The sequence below is a fragment of the Nelumbo lutea genome, chromosome 3, assembly GCF_056320005.1.
Source record: "Nelumbo lutea isolate HS-2025 chromosome 3, American lotus-T2T, whole genome shotgun sequence".
NCBI classification, from domain to species: domain Eukaryota; kingdom Viridiplantae; phylum Streptophyta; class Magnoliopsida; order Proteales; family Nelumbonaceae; genus Nelumbo; species Nelumbo lutea.
Window position 1 is genome coordinate 44,875,019 of NC_142686.1, and position 17,133 is coordinate 44,892,151.

Genomic DNA, 17,133 nt, shown 5'->3' on the forward strand with positions numbered 1-17,133 from the left:
TTGGTTAATTATCAGTTTTCAGCTTTATATATTTATATTATATATTATAAATAAATATATAAAATATATTTGTAATATATGAATAATATAAAATATATAATACACATAAAACATAGGAATATATGTATACAGGTTGGTTAATCAAAATTTTCGGTTAGGTTTCATTGGTTTGATTCGGTTTTTCAAATTTTGTTGCTCACCCTTACTGTTATATGGACAATGTAGATTCTTTGTCAAACAAGAATTTCTTGAAAGTACCATAAATTAATTGCAAGACTTTACATAAATAATTGCATCTATTGTGACATGGACTGGTCCAATTCAATCCATACTATAATGTAAGACCAATTTTTTTTTTTGATTGAATGTAAGACCAAATTGAACTATGCCTCAAAAGAACGCTTTTTGGCATCCTAGTATGGATTGGAATGAAATGAGTTCAAAGGAACCACACTACCAAACAGCCCCATATTTTCAATTAAAATACATATTATTTTAATTATTTTTTATTTTAAATTATTAATGGCATTCAATATTCGACTATAACCCTAATTCAATCCCATACAGATAAGATTAGATTCAAATCTGAATATTAATGAATCAAAATTTGATCTAAGTATACCCAATCTGATCTAACCCATTTGAAACCCTACATGTCTTAATAGTTGCAATTATATGGGTTATTCAGTCCTATGGCTCAATAAATGTGAAACATTTCTATTACTAGGCCTCACCATGGGATGGTTGAAATTAGGGGTGAATAAATAGATAGGTTCTACTTGAAATTGAATAGAACCAACTTTAAATCAGCCTTGAACCAAATCCTACCCAATCTATTATAGGGTAGAGTTTGGTTCCAAATTCTTGAAAATGACCCCCACCCAAATGGTTTCAATGTCTAAGGGTTTACCTTACCTGAACTGACTCAACGAACTAGTCTTGGAATCAAACATACCTTGAAATAAAACCCAAAATACTTTTGAGGATGTGAAGATTTGAATACATAAATATATTCATGGTTATAAAGGCTATGATCCCACTTGTCAATTGAGTTACTTAGGCCCCATTTAGCATCACTCCAAAGAATCATTTCCCATTATTATTATTAGGACGGAAAACATGCTTAAGGCACAACCATGAAGTGTTTCTCATTCGAAATCGGATGATAAACCGGTTCCGGAGGCAAGATTCTAAGAAATGAAAAAAAAAAATACACTTCACAGAATCATGATACTTGCATCTTGCGAATCTTACCATGCTAATTTAAAATAACAAACACATGTGACTGTCGTCCATGTGAAAAATGTTTGGAAAATGATAAATTTATGATTTATCATAAGTATTATAGTTATTAAAAATAACTTTTGAGTCTTATTATCAATAAAAATTAAAATTTTAACATAATTTTTGAAATAAAATATTTTTTTTTAAATTATAAAAAAATTAAAAATACTGTTCATCTTCTTTTTCCTTCAAACCACCCCTGCTATATCCAACAAGATACTTTCCACAAAAAAGGACTACTTTTTTTTTGGGGGGGGGGTGGGGGAGGACCCCACCAAGATACTTGGCTCCGCCCCTGTTATACCCAACCAGAACCCATCAACTCCTCTCCACAGACACGATCAAGAAGAGGGGTAGTTTAGGTATTGCATATTGACAAATGTATGGACATTAGGTCTCGGCCTACGGATTTCACGAGTTCGCGACTCAGGTCTTGTCTCTTTGCAGTTTGCCGGCGGATCATGCCTTCTTCAAACCTTCACCAGTCACCAACTCCCAAAATTGTGGTCAACGATCATTTACATCCTCCCCATTAATCAAATGGTTAAAATTTTTCTCATTTTTTATTTATCTCATCAAGTCAAACACGATCCAACGACTCCACCATTTCGGTCCAGTTGGACGAAGACACGATCAATTTAATTTTTTAGAGAGTGATTCTAGAATTCGGGACACTTGATGGCACCAAATAAGATTGATTTATTTAAATTACACACGTGATAATATATAATGGCTCATAATTGTTAGGTGACAATCCGACGGTAGATAGGCATCGGGTGTGCCGATGTGGTCCAAAGGTGAGTAGTGGGAGCTTTACGGGTTCAGCCGGTTGCCGTCGTGGTGTGGTACTGTGGTATTAACGCGGACCAAATTTTAGGGAAGCCGTCTCCCGTCTGTGCCGTCCACACGACTTTTTCAGGTTGGGATTTTGCCGGCGAAGCGAGAGAGAGGACTATTTTGCGGGAGAGTTTCTTCATTCTTATATATTTCAGGCATCTTTTTCCCCAAATTTGTTGGTTTTTTCACTTAATCTTGTAAGAGATTGCTTTTATTTCTCTTTGTTTTGATCTTATTATTTATTTTTATTTTTTTTCAATTATAAGATAATTGAATAAGACTTTGATTTCATGGAAAATTATGAAATATGAGCTTAGATTTTACGAAATGCTCGAGGTTTGAAAATTTTCAGGAAATTGGAGGTAATCGAGGTTGTTGTTGGCTAGATATCTTGTGCGTAAAGTAAACGCTGCGGTTTCTTGCTATCAGATTGTCGAATTTGCCTGGCTTGTGACTTTTCTTTTCTAGTTCTTCTTTTATTTAATCAATGATGTTAGTGAAATTTTCTGTGGAGAGTGAAACCTCTTTGATGAAGCTACAATATTAGGTTTCAATTGTTTTTGCTTCCTTCCAGGATTCTTCCTTAGATGCAAAATGCAGAAACGAGTCTTTCTCATAGAAGGATGGAAAACCTCTCTTATCTGAAAATATAAATTTGTAGAACGCTCAAATTAAAATTGTCTTATCCCTTGCCGTGTACCAATAGTGCATGGCTATGGAATGTTCCCTTCTTAAACCTGGTCACTGTCATGGTGGATCTACTGGAGAAAAACTGATGTCTTGTTAATGGAATCAAGTCCTTAGAAATTAGACAAATAAACGTCATAGAAATATGTACAGGACCTTGGATGTATAAACATATTATAAGGGAAGTAAAAAGGATGGCTGTGAAATTAAGGGTAACTTTTAATCGAACTCCAAGATCTGCAAACAGTATGTATGATGCAATGGCTAGACAAGGTGTAAGCAGAAGCCAATTGTATTGGGCGTGACTTCCCAAGAGGGAAGCTTGTATGAAACAAGACAACTGATGTTAGAGTTCGGTAGTATTTGCTAGCCCCATTTATGATTTAATTAATAAAAACAGATCTGTTACTGATCAAGAAACAAAAAAGAAAAAAAGAAAAAAATGTAGAAATATGTACTGCTGCTGCTGGACAGTGCAGGTTCTGATTTTTTTTTTTTTTTTTGGGTATTTAATACAGGTTCTGATGAGACCACTAAATCTTATACCTAGGAATTTCTTATCAACAATGCAGGTACTTAGCAGCAGAAGTGGGCAGGAATTTACTTAAAAAAAAAAAACTCTCAGAAAAGTGCTTTCATCAGTAGTGAGCATTTGAGTAGGAAACTTTCAATTCATTACCTTCTAAAGTGATTTGGCTTGCTTGAAATTTTGAAATCAGATATAAAATTTCAAGTTGACCTAATAAATTCTCAATGACGCATCAAATTTTTTTTTTTCATGGTAAGGTTGTGAGAGTTTTTCTTGCTTCTCCCCTAGAAACCTGTGTAGTTCCTTGCACCATCAAAATTTCCTCCTAATGGTGTCCACGGTGGACACAATGTTCTAGAAATGAATGCCTAACTTCTGCATCCATCACAGGCAAGATCAAGGTGTTCGTTAGATCATGAGTGATGGCATTACATTTTTTGAGGATATTGAAACACAGATATATTGTTTCCCCTCTAAAACTTGGCCACCTGAGGTCTACAAGCCCATCTTGTTTATTGATTATAGGACTGTAATGTTTTTGTCATGACTCAATCAGATATTTTCCTTCTTTTACTAGTTTTGCAGTATGGCCGGCCATTACTATTATGGAGGTACCTTCGTTAATGGAATTTTTTACTGAACGAAAAGGAAAAGGAAACTGTTTTTTTTGATGGGTAAATATAAGGTAGATGAACTAACATAAAATGTACAAGTACATAATGAAGAACAGTTTGCATGGCATATTTCCTTACAAAATCTACTAGATCACGAGGAAAATGAGAAGCTGAAAAATTATTTCAGCATTTTGTTATAGAGGGGTAGAATTTTGTTGTCTTCTCTGCATGTATGAACGCATAATCTTCTCTTATGATCTTTGCAATGGATATGGAACCAATGAGTAAAAGGAAGAAGATTAAGTGGTTTTCCTTGGTTTATTATTGACTTCTCCTTAAAATTAACTTTAGGCAAAGTGGTTCTTCTCCAGATAATTGAATTCCCATGCTAATGGGGATATTGGGGTATATTATTTGTGCAATGTCCTGTAATTTCATTCTTCATTTCTATTCATGGTTGCTACAAATCTTTGTAGCACCTTACATATCTTGTCCTTTTTAAAATTTGTTATTAAATTCCAAAGGTCCATTACCCAATGTTAGTATGTCATTAAATTTCTAGCATCTGATAAATAGTCTATTGCAATGATGTTTCTATTTAACACTTTGTTCCTTAACAGATAAAGCTGCTCCAAGAAAGGAAGTATGGATTTTTTCTTTAGAGGGATAAGCGAGGAGTCATTGCCAACTGAAAGACTATTTGATCAACAGGATATTCAAAGATGTCCTTTCCTGAGAAACATCAATAAACCTACAAGCTTTTCCTTCTCCTCGCCTGGGAATTTCCCCATTCCTGTGAGTTTTGTCTTTTTAGCTTCCTTCTCTACATTTCTTCATAAGCCTTATCCATTTGTGTTTTCATTTCTATTTTATATTGTTAAGCTATGAAACACGTAATTTTAGTCTTATGCTTCTTCATTTTTCTCTCATTTCCAATTTGATGAAGTCATTTGCAAATTTGTGATACAAATATGTCCCTTGTTTGTTGCATCCTTTCATTAGGTACGAGGAGCCAAAGGTCCTATATTTGAAGATGGTCCCAACTTTGATATGGCATTTAGGCTTTTTCATGGGCGGGATGGGGTTGTCCCACTCTCAGGGAACTCGTATTCATATTCTGAAAATCTGAAGCCTGAGCCTGGACCCCAGTTTAATCCCTTAGCAGCCAAAGCAGCCACTATCAGTTTCTCATCATTTGGGCCAGGAGGGCCCTTCAGCTTTGATTTCTTCTCTGATAAATGGAAGAAGCAGCAAAAAAGATCCAAGTCATCAAACAACAAGGGAAATTCTTCAGAGGTAGATGAAACTCTATTACTACTTGCAATCAATAACAATACTGCTTTGTTCTGCAAAAATTACAGATGCCAAACTAATCTTACTTCTACCCCACCTTCTGACGCAGTAATTTGTTTTCATCTTTCAGGGAGGAGATTCAGCAAAGCATGAGGCAATGAGTAATGAGTGGCTGGAGACAGGGAACTGCCCAATTGCAAAGTCATACAGAGCTGTAAGTCATGTCCTGCCGCTTGTTGCCAAGGTTTTCCAGCCCCCACCAGGTATGAAGCTTAAGTGTCCACCCGCAGTAGTTGCTGCACGAGCGGCCCTGGCTCGGACTGCTCTTGTAAAAACTCTCCGGCCACAGCCCCTACCCGAAAAGATGCTGGTGATTGCTGTCTTGGGAATGGCAGCCAATGTACCCTTGGGAATATGGAGAGAGCATACACGGAAGTTCTCACCATCCTGGTTTGTGGCAGTGCATGCTGCTGTGCCCTTCATAGCCATGCTTCGGAAGTCTGTTCTGATGCCAAAGACAGCCATGGCTATCACAATTGCAGCATCAGTTCTTGGACAGGTTATAGGCTCCAGAGCCGAGAGGATTCGTCTGCAAGTAAAAGCTGAAAGGGAAGGTTCGGAAAAACAGATGGAAAGTAATACAGGTGCAGTTGGTGAATCGATGCAAAGTCAGGTTGGTGACATTAAAGTTGGACACTGTGGTGATGAGAGGATGATATGGGACCCCCTTTCACTCAAGGCAGCTGCAGCTCGGCCCGCTTCGTCTGCAAATGTATGTTTCTAATTTACAAACCATTGTTATTTGATACATTTATGTAATTTTCGTATGAAAAACTGATATCATGGTGTAGTGCGTTGCTGGTCAGGGCACTTTAGGAAGAGAAAAACAGTAAGAGAATACGAATAAAGGATTGCCAGTTGTGGTGGTGTTATGTAGTCCTATGCATTTGTCAGCCATTTCATGGCATACGATTAAAGGGATCTTCTTCTCATTGATCCTACACAATTAACCGTAACTTCCCAGGCAGTGACGAGAAAGCAGGAAACATTCAAGATCACAGAATTCTATCCTTTTTTTCTTCCTCAGTCTTCTCTATAAAAAAAGTATCCCCTCTTGGAATCCACTCGTTTAACCTTTTGGACTTCCGAACCCTAAATTTCTTTCAAGTTTTTTCTACTTGTATGCCCTTTGAAACGTGGAAGGTTTCCTTGAGATGCGTGTCTCGGCCCCTCTCTTGGAAAGTAAATGATTTTGGTCTCAAATATCACCCTATTTGGAACCCTCGCCGTTTATTCAATAAATGCTGCCACATAGGCACTATTTCAGTATTTAGCCCATTATGCTGAACCCTATATATAGAGACTTGCAAATGTAGGCTTAATTTATATATATGTCCATCGTTGAGGGAAGTTTCATTTTAGTGCTTCCCTAATGGTAAGTATTTATTTACTGTTTTGTTGATGGGTGCCTGGTTGTCAATAAACAGTTTTATTTTTTATTTTCTCGATTTTGCAAACAAATCAAATACAAACGTTTAGTAAATAAACGGAAATTAAACCAAACACATACTATATCTATACAGACAAGTGTGTGATAGTTTGAACATGAGCAGTCATTTCTTGGAAAAGGTGAAAAATTGCCTCAACTCCAAGACATGGTGACTCCGGATCTCCTGCACACGAGAACCCTGCCCACGCTTACCCACAATAAACTACCCCCTGTGAATTGGGAACATCTTCCCCCTGCATAGTATTATGGAGAGGATGAGATGTTTTCCATGGGTGGATGCGATTAACATGGGTAGGGTTCTATTGCTAATTGCTTTTTTCAGAAGATAAACATGTTTCCAAGTTTGAATAAATCCTTTTTTACCCCGAAAAAAAATCCATCAAAAGGGTTTTCAAATAGAAAAAGTGGATGGGAAGTCATATTTCTGAGTTTGAATCCATCCAAATCCAAAGGCTTTCAAATGGAAGAGTTGGACGGAAAGGCAATCATCGGTTGTCACAGAAGGTGGGTTCCAAAATAAAATGGGTTGGACTATGATGAATTTGGAGCTTTAAAAATTAATATTATTGATGTATATAATATTTACTAGCAGGCCCCGTGTGATGTATGAAAAAAAGATGTTAGGGTTTATTGGACTTAAAACTTATTGTTTTATGAGACTACACAACCTTGGGGTGGAGATGACAATTTTCCCATCCTTGTCAAATACCTAGCCTCCCCAACCAGCCAAGGAGATGAAGATTGCCTTAGTGGAAATAGGGTGGGGGTGGGGTTAATAAGAATACCCAATCATGGTTAGGGAAGGGGAGGGGGAGTGAAGTCCCACCTCGACCCTGATTTTATATATATATCAAAATATATTATTTAAAATATTATTTACATTTTAAAATTTCCTTTATTTTAAATAAATATCTTTATGAAAGTAAACTTTTAATTTAAAAATTCAGGGATTCAGGTCCCTGATGGGGAACCCATCTCCATCGGGGATCAAGGATGCTGACTAAATTTTTTCGTGATGGGGATCAAGGTCAGAGATGGAACTTAATTTAAAACTTGAGGTTAGGACAGAGAGTATGATACCCACCCCAAATCCATTGTCCATTGCCATTACCACTAAATTTATATTTATTAATATTTTAATTACTTATTAATTTTTAGTAATTATTGATTTCAACAATTAATTTCAAAAGTTTCTAAAATTAAACTACGAAAATCAGTAATTTTCAACAAGTAATTGTAGTAATTAAATTTCCAATTTACCAAAATTACAAAAAATTGTAGTTTATGTGTTGATGTTTATTGAATAATATTTAATAATATTAGTAATTATTGAAAATATCAATAGTATTTCACAAATTAATTTAACCAAGTTTTTGGTTTTTAGATGTTTTATTAGGCATATAATATAGATTAAAAGGTTTTAAGAGGAATTTTAAGTAACCAAGTTTATTGTTTTTTAGATGGTTATTGGACATGTAATATAGACTAAGAGGTGTTTTACTATTTTAGGATGAATTATGGGTGGGAGAGATACTTTAAGAGAAATCTTAAGAGAGGGTTGGTTAAGCAATTGGGAACATGAGAGAGAGAGAGAGAGAGAGAGAGAGAGAGAGAGAGAGAGAGAGAGAGAGAGAGAGAGAGCTAATAATATAACTAGCGTGGGCCCATGCGATGCACGAGATGGGGCACCCTCTTTGTCCTTCGCCCCCTTAAGTCAAGATACCGTACTCTCCATCCCTGCCCTGACCCCATTGGCAAGGCAAGTTCGGGGTGAGGCACCCATTCCTTGTTAGGGGTGGGCAATCCCCAAATTTAAGTTCCTTATGAAATTTAATTAACTATATGGTTTTTTATTTTTTAATGGAACTTAAGTTGGTTTTAATTTAATAAAATTTAATTATAAAACTAATAATTGTTAGATAATTTTTATTAGTTTTATATTAATTTTAAATTGATATTTGTTTTTTTTTAATTTATCTTATTCCTTTTATTATATTAATAAAAATATTTTTATCAATAACAATAATTAGTAATTATTTTTATTTTATTTAACTTACTAAATTATTTTTATTATGGTTAATTAATTTCTATTATTTTCAAATGGAATATAAATGGATCATAATTTAAATAGAAGTAGATTATTTAGTGCAACAATATACCCTAGAATATCTCAATTTTGATATAATTAATCTTTAGATAAAGTTAATGAATTTTATGCAATTTGATAGAGTAATGGAAATAAGAGAACATTAGTGGCATGAGTATTTGAAGGAGAGAGTTAATGGCATAATTAGTGAGGAAAGATTTTTTTTTTTTGATAAATAATGATGAAAGATTATTAAAAGTGTTAGAGAGAGAGAGTGGTGTTTTAATGAGGAATGTTAAAACTCTTAAAGGTGATAGGTCACTTGAGTTATTTTGTTCAATTTTAAAATTAAAAAATTCAAAAAAAAAAAAAAAAAGGTAGGTGCCTTTGAGAGGAAACTAGAAAAGAGATAAGTGGCTTTCAGCATAAACCATAGAACATGAAAGTGCCAGTTTGGCACATTGCATTTTAATATAGATATAGATATGCATAAATAGGTAAGAACAATATCAATATTCTTTGACTCACAATATTATTGGTATCAATATTTTAAAAGGCGTGGGAGGCAGCGCCCCAAAATGCCTTGAGGCACATGCTAGAGGGTTGATTCCTCTTGGGTGTACACCTCAGGTGATCAACAGATTCCCTTCATCTTCTTCCTCGTCTTTTGGAGGCTTACACCTTCCTTACTTTCTGAACTCACACTTCCAGGTGGTGGAACGTGTCTCCGCATTTTAAAACATTGATTGATATTGTCCTGGTATTATTACTGTTGTTATTTCTTTCCTATTTCTCATTTTGCTTCATGGTTTTTTATTTTCTCTTGTTACTTTCTTACAGTTCTCTGCTACTAAAAAGAAAAGCAGCAGTTATTCTCTAAATCTTCTCCTAAATTCAGAGCATACTTTGTTGCCATAGATGATGAAAGAGTCTAAAAAACAGTGATAGAAGGTCTAAAGCTCCCCCTAGCTTATCTTTTATCTACCGGCCCCTACATTAGGTATAAAGCGCGGTAATAGATCACAATTGCCAAAGATGATGAAAAAGTGAAACTTAAAGGTGGTCACACTACAAAATTCTAAGCTCCTAATGAAGGTTCCAGAACAGGCTTCCCAATCAAAGGCTTAACTAGTGTAGCTCACTCCTAAGACATTATTAGCTGTGCATAGAATAGAGATCCTTTAGGGGGAGAAGACAATCTACAAAATTCTCCACATGTTCCCAAACCATTTTAATCTAATTTCCCTCATTTTATCACCTATTGGAGCTACCCCCAAGATTCTTTCCAATAAGATCATTTCAGATCCTATCCTTGTTTTCTCATTCATCCATCTCAACATTAGCATTTATTAAACTAGTACCAAAGGTATGGAAATTAAAGATTTTCCCCCTAGCAGCCTTTTCTTAAGCATATACAAGATTTGTATTAGATTTTTGACCTCACATGCGCTGCCAATGAATTAGAGAGCCTAGAGCATTTGTTGCCAAAATGAACATCTCACTCTGCTATATTAGAATATCTGCCAATGATTTAGCTGACTCACTTGCTAGGGGAGGGGTTATGTGGAGTGATTTGCATTAGCTTTCTAGCCTACTTAAGGCTAGAGTCATTTCTGATGTGTATATGGAGAAACTAACAGAACAATAAGCATAATATTTTGTTGTCTATTTTTTTTCTCTATGTACTTTCTTTTACTTTATTTCACATATTAATACATTTATTTACTGTTGATGATAAAAGAAGGTTAAAAAGTATGTGAAGTTGCAAGGCAATAGAGGAAGATTCTTCGCATATTCACTCTACCAAGTCTGTGACCTGGCAGATGGATAATTCACCTACTTGGAAAACGATTCATAACTAACCACAGGATAATGAATTATATCATCAAAAGTTCCACAGGTTTCATATTCAAATGTGTAACCATTCTGTCTTCCATTTGCAAGCTAGCAGCCAATTTAAAATTGTAGTTATTATAAAGATGGGCAAGAAACAGCAAGGAAGCAATGATATACCTGCATTAGATGTCCTCAGTCTAGTATATCTCATCATCAGGAATATCTGGTGTCAAAAACTTTTTTGGGTCTTTGCTTATTTCTTCATAGTTCAGTCTTGATTTTACCTTTTCTGGTACTGGCACAAGTGGAATAATGCTATCCCTATCAATAACCCCATCAATAATTCCATATTCAACGGCTTCAACTGGAGACATGTAACGATCTCTATCAATATCTTTCTGGACTTGTTCAAAAGTCCAACCGGTGAAACCAGAAATAATTCTGGTGACATTGTTCTTATTATGCATTATTTCCCGGGCTTGAATCTCCACATCTATCGCTTGCCCACTAGCACCTCCAAGAGGTTGATGAAGCATTATCCTTGTGTTAGGCATTGCAAGACGTTTTCCTTTTGTGCCACCACCTAGGATGATTGATGCTGTTGATGCTGCAATTCCAAGTGCAACGGTGGAAACATCTGCTCTCACAAGCTGCACCACGTCGTAAATAGCCATTGTTGCACTGAACATATGAAATGAAGCAGCAATAGCAAAAAGAGAAAAAAGAAAAATCCTAAGAGCAATGTCAAGAAAAAAATCTGTATATAACAAAGCATTTAAAACTTGGAAAAGTACAACTGCAAAGACATTAAAATGACACTGAACAGGGACCATCAAACAACTAACAGAACGAAGAACTCCAAGCCATTTTCTTAGAGCTATGGTGACCCACAATGAAATGAAAGCTAAGACTCAAAAACTTCAGGTACTATAAAATTTGTATTAGAGATTATATGGCTATATTAAACACAACTTTCTTGATCAAACATCTCATCAACTTCCATTTTGTTTCAACCTGAAGGAATATTGATTACTACATTGTTGGTTATACACAAAACTCACAAAGCAATTTTTTTTTGATAAGACACAAAGCAAGGTATTTTCCCAATGGAACATGATAAATTCACAATACCTTGACAAAGTGAAAGCTAAGATTTGGTGTGAATAAGGTTATAATATCTGCCAATCAAAAAATATTTTTATAATAACTTAGTAACATCATCATCATCATCCAAGCCTTATTATCGTTAAATCATTTCTTACTACTTTAACCCATATCCTTTTTGGTTTACCCCTAGTCCCCTACCTCTTCTAGCCCCTTCAACTTGCAACAGACCACTTCTTATGGGTGCTATCAAAAGTCTTCTGTGCAAGTGATTTTAGGCCTGCCTTTCCCTTTCTTTCCCTACCTTTTCCTTCAAACCAAACATAGCTTTAAGGAATTTGCAGACAATCATGTAATAAGCCATTAAGCCCTGGAATCAATGCCACTTTTTTGACCTTGATCCCTAAGAAGATTGATGCCAACCATCCAAAAGATTTTAGGCCTATTAGTTTGGTGACAAGTATCTATAAAATTCTGGCTAAAGTGCTTTCTTTGAGGATCAAAACAGTTCTCCCTTCTACCAAAATTCAAGAGGCTTTCTTTCAAGGGTGACAAATCACAAATTAGATTCTAATTGCAAATGAGTGTGTGGAGGAAATGAAAAAGGTCTAGGAAAGAGGTTTCGTTTGTAAATTGAATCTTGAAAAGGCCTATGATTTGGTGGACTGGGAGTTTTTATCAGACATGATGAGAAACTGGTGGACTGGGTGTACTAGTACCTGTAACTACTCTATTCAGGTAAATGGTGTGGTGAAGGAATTTTTTTTCCAGCTTATAGGGGTGTCAGGCAAGGGGATCCACTCTCTTCCTTCCTTTTTATCTTAGTAGCTGATGTGATTAGTAATTACTAAGGCCGATAGAGAACATGCCATTAGGGGTTGGAGAATAGGGAGACACCAAATCCCAGTCACCCACCTTCAGTTTGCAAATGATCTAATGATCTTTTGTGAAAGGAGGATTTAACAAGAAGGTACAAACCTAAAGGAGCTAACTAGAGGATTTAAAAGGGTTTCTAATCTGAAAATAAATTTGGAGAAGAGTTGCATAGTGGGTATAAACTTGGAGGTTGGGGAGATTGAGGTTATTGTAGAGTGTCTTGAGTGTTCCATCTCTTCTTGGCCTATGTCCTACTTAGGGCTTCCTTTAGGGGAAAATCCTAGGGATTTGCTTCATGCAAGAAGAATTACATTTCTTTGGGAGGGAGAATCACCTTAATAAGAGCTGCTTTAGCTAACTTACCTACTTACTTTTTGTCTGCTTTTAGGATACCACCTAAGGAAGCTAGGAAGCTGGAGAAGTTGATGAAAGACTTCCTGTGGGAGCCGGAACAAGAAAAAATGATCATTTGGTTAAATGGAAATTTTTTTGTAGAAGTAAAGAAGAGGGGGATTTGGGACTGGGGAGGGGGTTTGAAAAAAAATCAAGCTTTGTTAGGGAAATGGTTGTGGCGATGGCCATTGGAAAGTGAGAGGTTGTGGCATAAGGTGGTGGGAAGCATTCATGGGAGCTCAGAGAATGGATGGGATGCTTGTGTATCAAGGCAGGCTAACTTGACAGCACCTTGGAAGGCCATTCACAACATGCTTCCCTAACTTCTCAATTTTATCGAGTATGATATGAAGTTTGTTTTGGCAATGGTGTTCACTTTTGGGAGGATATCTTGATAGGAGACACCCCTCTAAAGGACCTTTTCCCTTTGTTATTTTTCTTTTTGATGAATGAAAATAATTTACTAATCCAGAAATTAAGGCAATACAGGAAACACATGAAGAGGCATGAGCTGTTACCTCTTCTAACAAAGTATAAAATCAATTAAGAACCGGATAAGCAGAAATAAACAGAACTAAAATTACATAGCAGCCCAAAACAAATGATCCCTTGAAACCCTTGCTTAGCTAGTCCATCTGCTAAGGAATTTGCTGATCTTTCCACCCAAAGAGTGGTAATTGTCATATTTCTTGTGAGCCAATTGACTTTCCTCGATAAATCTCTATATCGCCACATAGCTGAAGCTGGCTTTGTCAGCCATCCCACAACAATTTTAGAGTCTCCTTCAACTATCAAGTGTTGATCTCCTAACTGTTCAGCAATCTAGATGCCTTGTACAACCGCTAAAATCTCTGCTCTATTTGAGTCTCCTGTTCCCACAGGGCCTGAAAACAAAGCTAAAATGTTGCTCTCTCTATCTCTCAGCACCCCTCCTATCCTCAAAGGGCCTGGGTTTCCTTGGCTGCTACCATCAAAATTCAGCTTTGCCCAACCTTCAGGCGGAGGCTTCCACATTGCAGCTGCCTTTTCCCTTTGTTATTTTCTATTTCTTTGTATAAAAGAGATGTGGTCTCAAAATTTGTCTCTCTCAGGAACACCCTTGGCTCCTAATTGGGATTTTGGGTTTCGTAGGGGACTAAGGATGATGAAATTGAATCTGCCTCTGACTTGCTATGTTGCCTTAATCAAGTTTGCTTGGATCCATCCAAGCCAGATAAAAGGATGTGGGCTCCTAGACCGAAAGGGACCTTTACTTATGCTTCTTATTTCAAGTCCATCTCTCAGTCTTCTGCTCAACAACCCTTTCCATCAAAGGAAATTTGGTGTAGGCCAATTCCCCTAAAGATTGTTGTGTTTTGTTGGGACTTGGGAAGTATTCTATGGAAAAGTAAACACTCCAGATAACATCTAAAAGAGAAGACCTTTCCTCTATATTTCTCCCAACTAGTGTATCCTCTGCAGAGCTCACGGGGAGAATTGTTACCATCTACTAATATCTTGTCCATTTTCTGCAAACCTTTGGGCTTGGCTACTTACATTGTTTGGGAATGGTTGAAGCTTACTAGTAGAAGTTCACATGATCTTTGACCATTCTACTTTCTCTTGGCCTACAAAAGGAGGGAGACTTATGTGGAGATGTGCTCGTGCTGCTCTAATTTGAACTCTTTGGGAAGAAAGGAATGCTAGAATTTTTCAAGAAAAGGAAAGGAGCAGTCAGGAATTGAAAGACTATGTGTTGCATAGGGCAATACTTTGGCTGAAGACTTTGGAAATCTTTCATTAATTCTCTTTTAATGACCTTTGGAGAAACGTGTCAGAAGTCAGAAGTCAGAAGTCAGCAGTGCTATTAGCTGCTATACAAGGGGTGCAATTTGCAAACCAGCTGGGGGTACAACATCTGACAATTGAAGGGGATTCCCAGGTGGTGGTGGGCTGGTTAAAAAATCCTGAAGATGCTATATGGTGCTACAAGAACGAAATGAAGAACTTTAGTTGGTTGACAAGGAATATGTTGGCCTCTTTACAGTGGGTGGGGAAATCAGCAAATACTTTGTCCGATGTTGTTAGCCAAGAAAGGGGTAAATAGGGCAGAATTGTTTTGGGCTCAGCTGTGATTCCTGTATTTTTTTCCTAGTTTCTTGTAAGCTTCTAGGAGGGGTTGAAGCTCGCACCTCTCCTTGGGATGTTGTATGAAATCACAACTCTAAATCAGTTTTTGAATTAATAAAATTTTACAATTACTCATAAAAAAATGACATTACCATCTCTTGGGTTTACCTCTAAGGAATATGCATTCACTAGTTAGTTGAGAACTTGGGATAATACATGTAGATGATTGTGTGATTTAACAAGTAGATAAAATATTGGTGTTTATTGCAATTTTTTTTATCAATAACAAAGGCAATAATATTAATAAAAAAGGATATTAAGTACAAGAAGAGAGTGAAGGGGGAAGGGATAAACTCTCTTAGCCCCTCCCCAAATGAATTACATTACAGCCCAAAATAAACTGTTCCTTCCCACCCCTTGTTTAGCAAGTGTATCAGCAAAAGCATTTGCATCTCTCTTGACCCACTTACAAGAGTTTCACAGCATTGCAACTTCATGCAACTATAGCATGTGTTGGTTTTTTTCCTCAATGTCAGAAGGTTCAAGTTTTTGTTTTTTGTTTTTTTTGTTTTAACTCTTGGTTGCATATGATGGTTTTGTTTATAAATTTGAACTGTATATCCATTCAGATTTCCATTTGACCTTAAGGTAAGCTCAGTTTGGAAAAAGTACAAATACAAATGTGTACAGTACAAATACATACAAAATAATACAGAATGCAAGGTTTTACACTCAACATATTTGTATTTGTAGTCCTTCCAAACTGAGCCTAAAGAACATGTCAATTTGCATAAATTTATGCCATCAATCAAAACAAAAAAAGAAATGCAGTCACTGAAAGTGCTGATTTTTGCTTTTTACATGTAAATCTTAGCTCCGGCTCTCTTGATCCCAAATCAATCAATGAAAATATGCAAGACACTAAAGTAATCTTGGTTTACAAACCCAAGCTATTTGATAATAGCTGAAATGGATGAACTGGATAACTTATTCCTTTGAGTAAGTTATTCAGGAGGTTGTAATCTCCGTAATGGTTGAAGTGATGCTAAAGTTGGGTTTATTATTTGACTACTTAAGCCACTAAAAATAAAGCAATAAGATATTCAGTTCAGCATTTCAGCCGTTATCAAAGGACCCCTACTTCAGATTCAGAGAGTAATGTCTGAAAAGGCTGGTTCCATGCGAACAAAATAGCATCCATCAAATATCTCAGTTCCTTTCTCACTTATTAACTGCTTCTTTAGAATCAAAAGCAAAACAAAGCCAATCTTTCATGGATTACATACATGACCATTTTTACATCAAATTATAGAGTGGTCCAATCTTTCACTAATAAGAACGAATCTTCTAACTAATAAATCCATAGGTTTATTCCTTCTCAAGTCAAACTAGAAGAAGCTAATCTTTCACGACCAAAAGGAAACCTGAGATGATACCTCAGAGATCCGCCGGGCGAATTAATGAAGAGCCGAATATCCTTGGTAGGATCTTGAGCATCCAACAGCAGCAGCTGGCTTATAATTGCATCGGCAACGAAATCATCTATGTTATTGCCTAAGAATACAATCCTCTCCTTCAGCAACAACCCCATTACATCTGACGCGGCGCCTCTCATGGCAGTCTCCTGCGTCTGAGGAGCAGTAAAAGATGGGTAGAGAGGATAAGAGGGTTCAAGCTCAAAACCCAACCCCGATGTTTCGACGTCAGTTAGAACTTTTAGGCGGGAGTTCGCCAAAGATGATGAAGAAATGCGAGCTTGGATTGCTAAAGAAGGGGATTTACAGCGAAAGGTGCTCGTTTTATGAGATGTGGAGGAGGTATATGATAAAAGAGAAGGTGAAGGTCTCAGGAATGTAGACATGGAAATGGAAAGGGAATTCATGGCGAGAGAGAGAGAGAGAGAGATAGAGTGAATGGATGACGCGGTGAGAGTGACAGAGGTTGAGCTGCTTTTTGCCCCGGGGGTTTAGCGGGT

General features: G+C 36.5%; 2 protein-coding genes across 6 annotated transcripts; one reads left to right on the forward strand and one right to left on the reverse strand.

Moving 5' to 3' along the window:
* Positions 1-1,883: 1,883 nt before the first annotated feature.
* On the forward strand, positions 1,884-6,184 carry LOC148864630 (uncharacterized). Of its 5 annotated transcripts, XM_088977514.1 has the most exons (5): positions 2,191-2,318; positions 2,474-2,514; positions 4,572-4,746; positions 4,954-5,247; positions 5,375-6,184. In XM_088977514.1, exons 3-5 carry the CDS (start codon positions 4,597-4,599, stop codon positions 6,026-6,028), a joined length of 1,098 nt encoding a protein of 365 aa, XP_088833640.1. In that variant the 5' UTR covers positions 2,191-2,318; positions 2,474-2,514; positions 4,572-4,596; the 3' UTR covers positions 6,029-6,184. The 5 variants fall into 5 exon arrangements, with proteins under 5 accessions (XP_088833639.1, XP_088833638.1, XP_088833640.1 ...); XM_088977513.1 differs by lacking the exon at positions 2,474-2,514 and having other exon boundaries at positions 1,884-2,276; XM_088977512.1 differs by lacking the exon at positions 2,474-2,514 and having other exon boundaries at positions 2,102-2,318.
* A 4,507-nt stretch (positions 6,185-10,691) lies between these two features.
* On the reverse strand, positions 10,692-17,113 carry LOC148864631 (ATP-dependent Clp protease proteolytic subunit 4, chloroplastic-like). Its single transcript, XM_088977518.1, has 2 exons — positions 16,595-17,113; positions 10,692-11,357 (listed from the first exon to the last, which is right to left on the reverse strand). Exons 1-2 carry the CDS (start codon positions 17,038-17,040, stop codon positions 10,874-10,876), a joined length of 930 nt encoding a protein of 309 aa, XP_088833644.1. The 5' UTR covers positions 17,041-17,113; the 3' UTR covers positions 10,692-10,873.
* Positions 17,114-17,133: the final 20 nt, after the last annotated feature.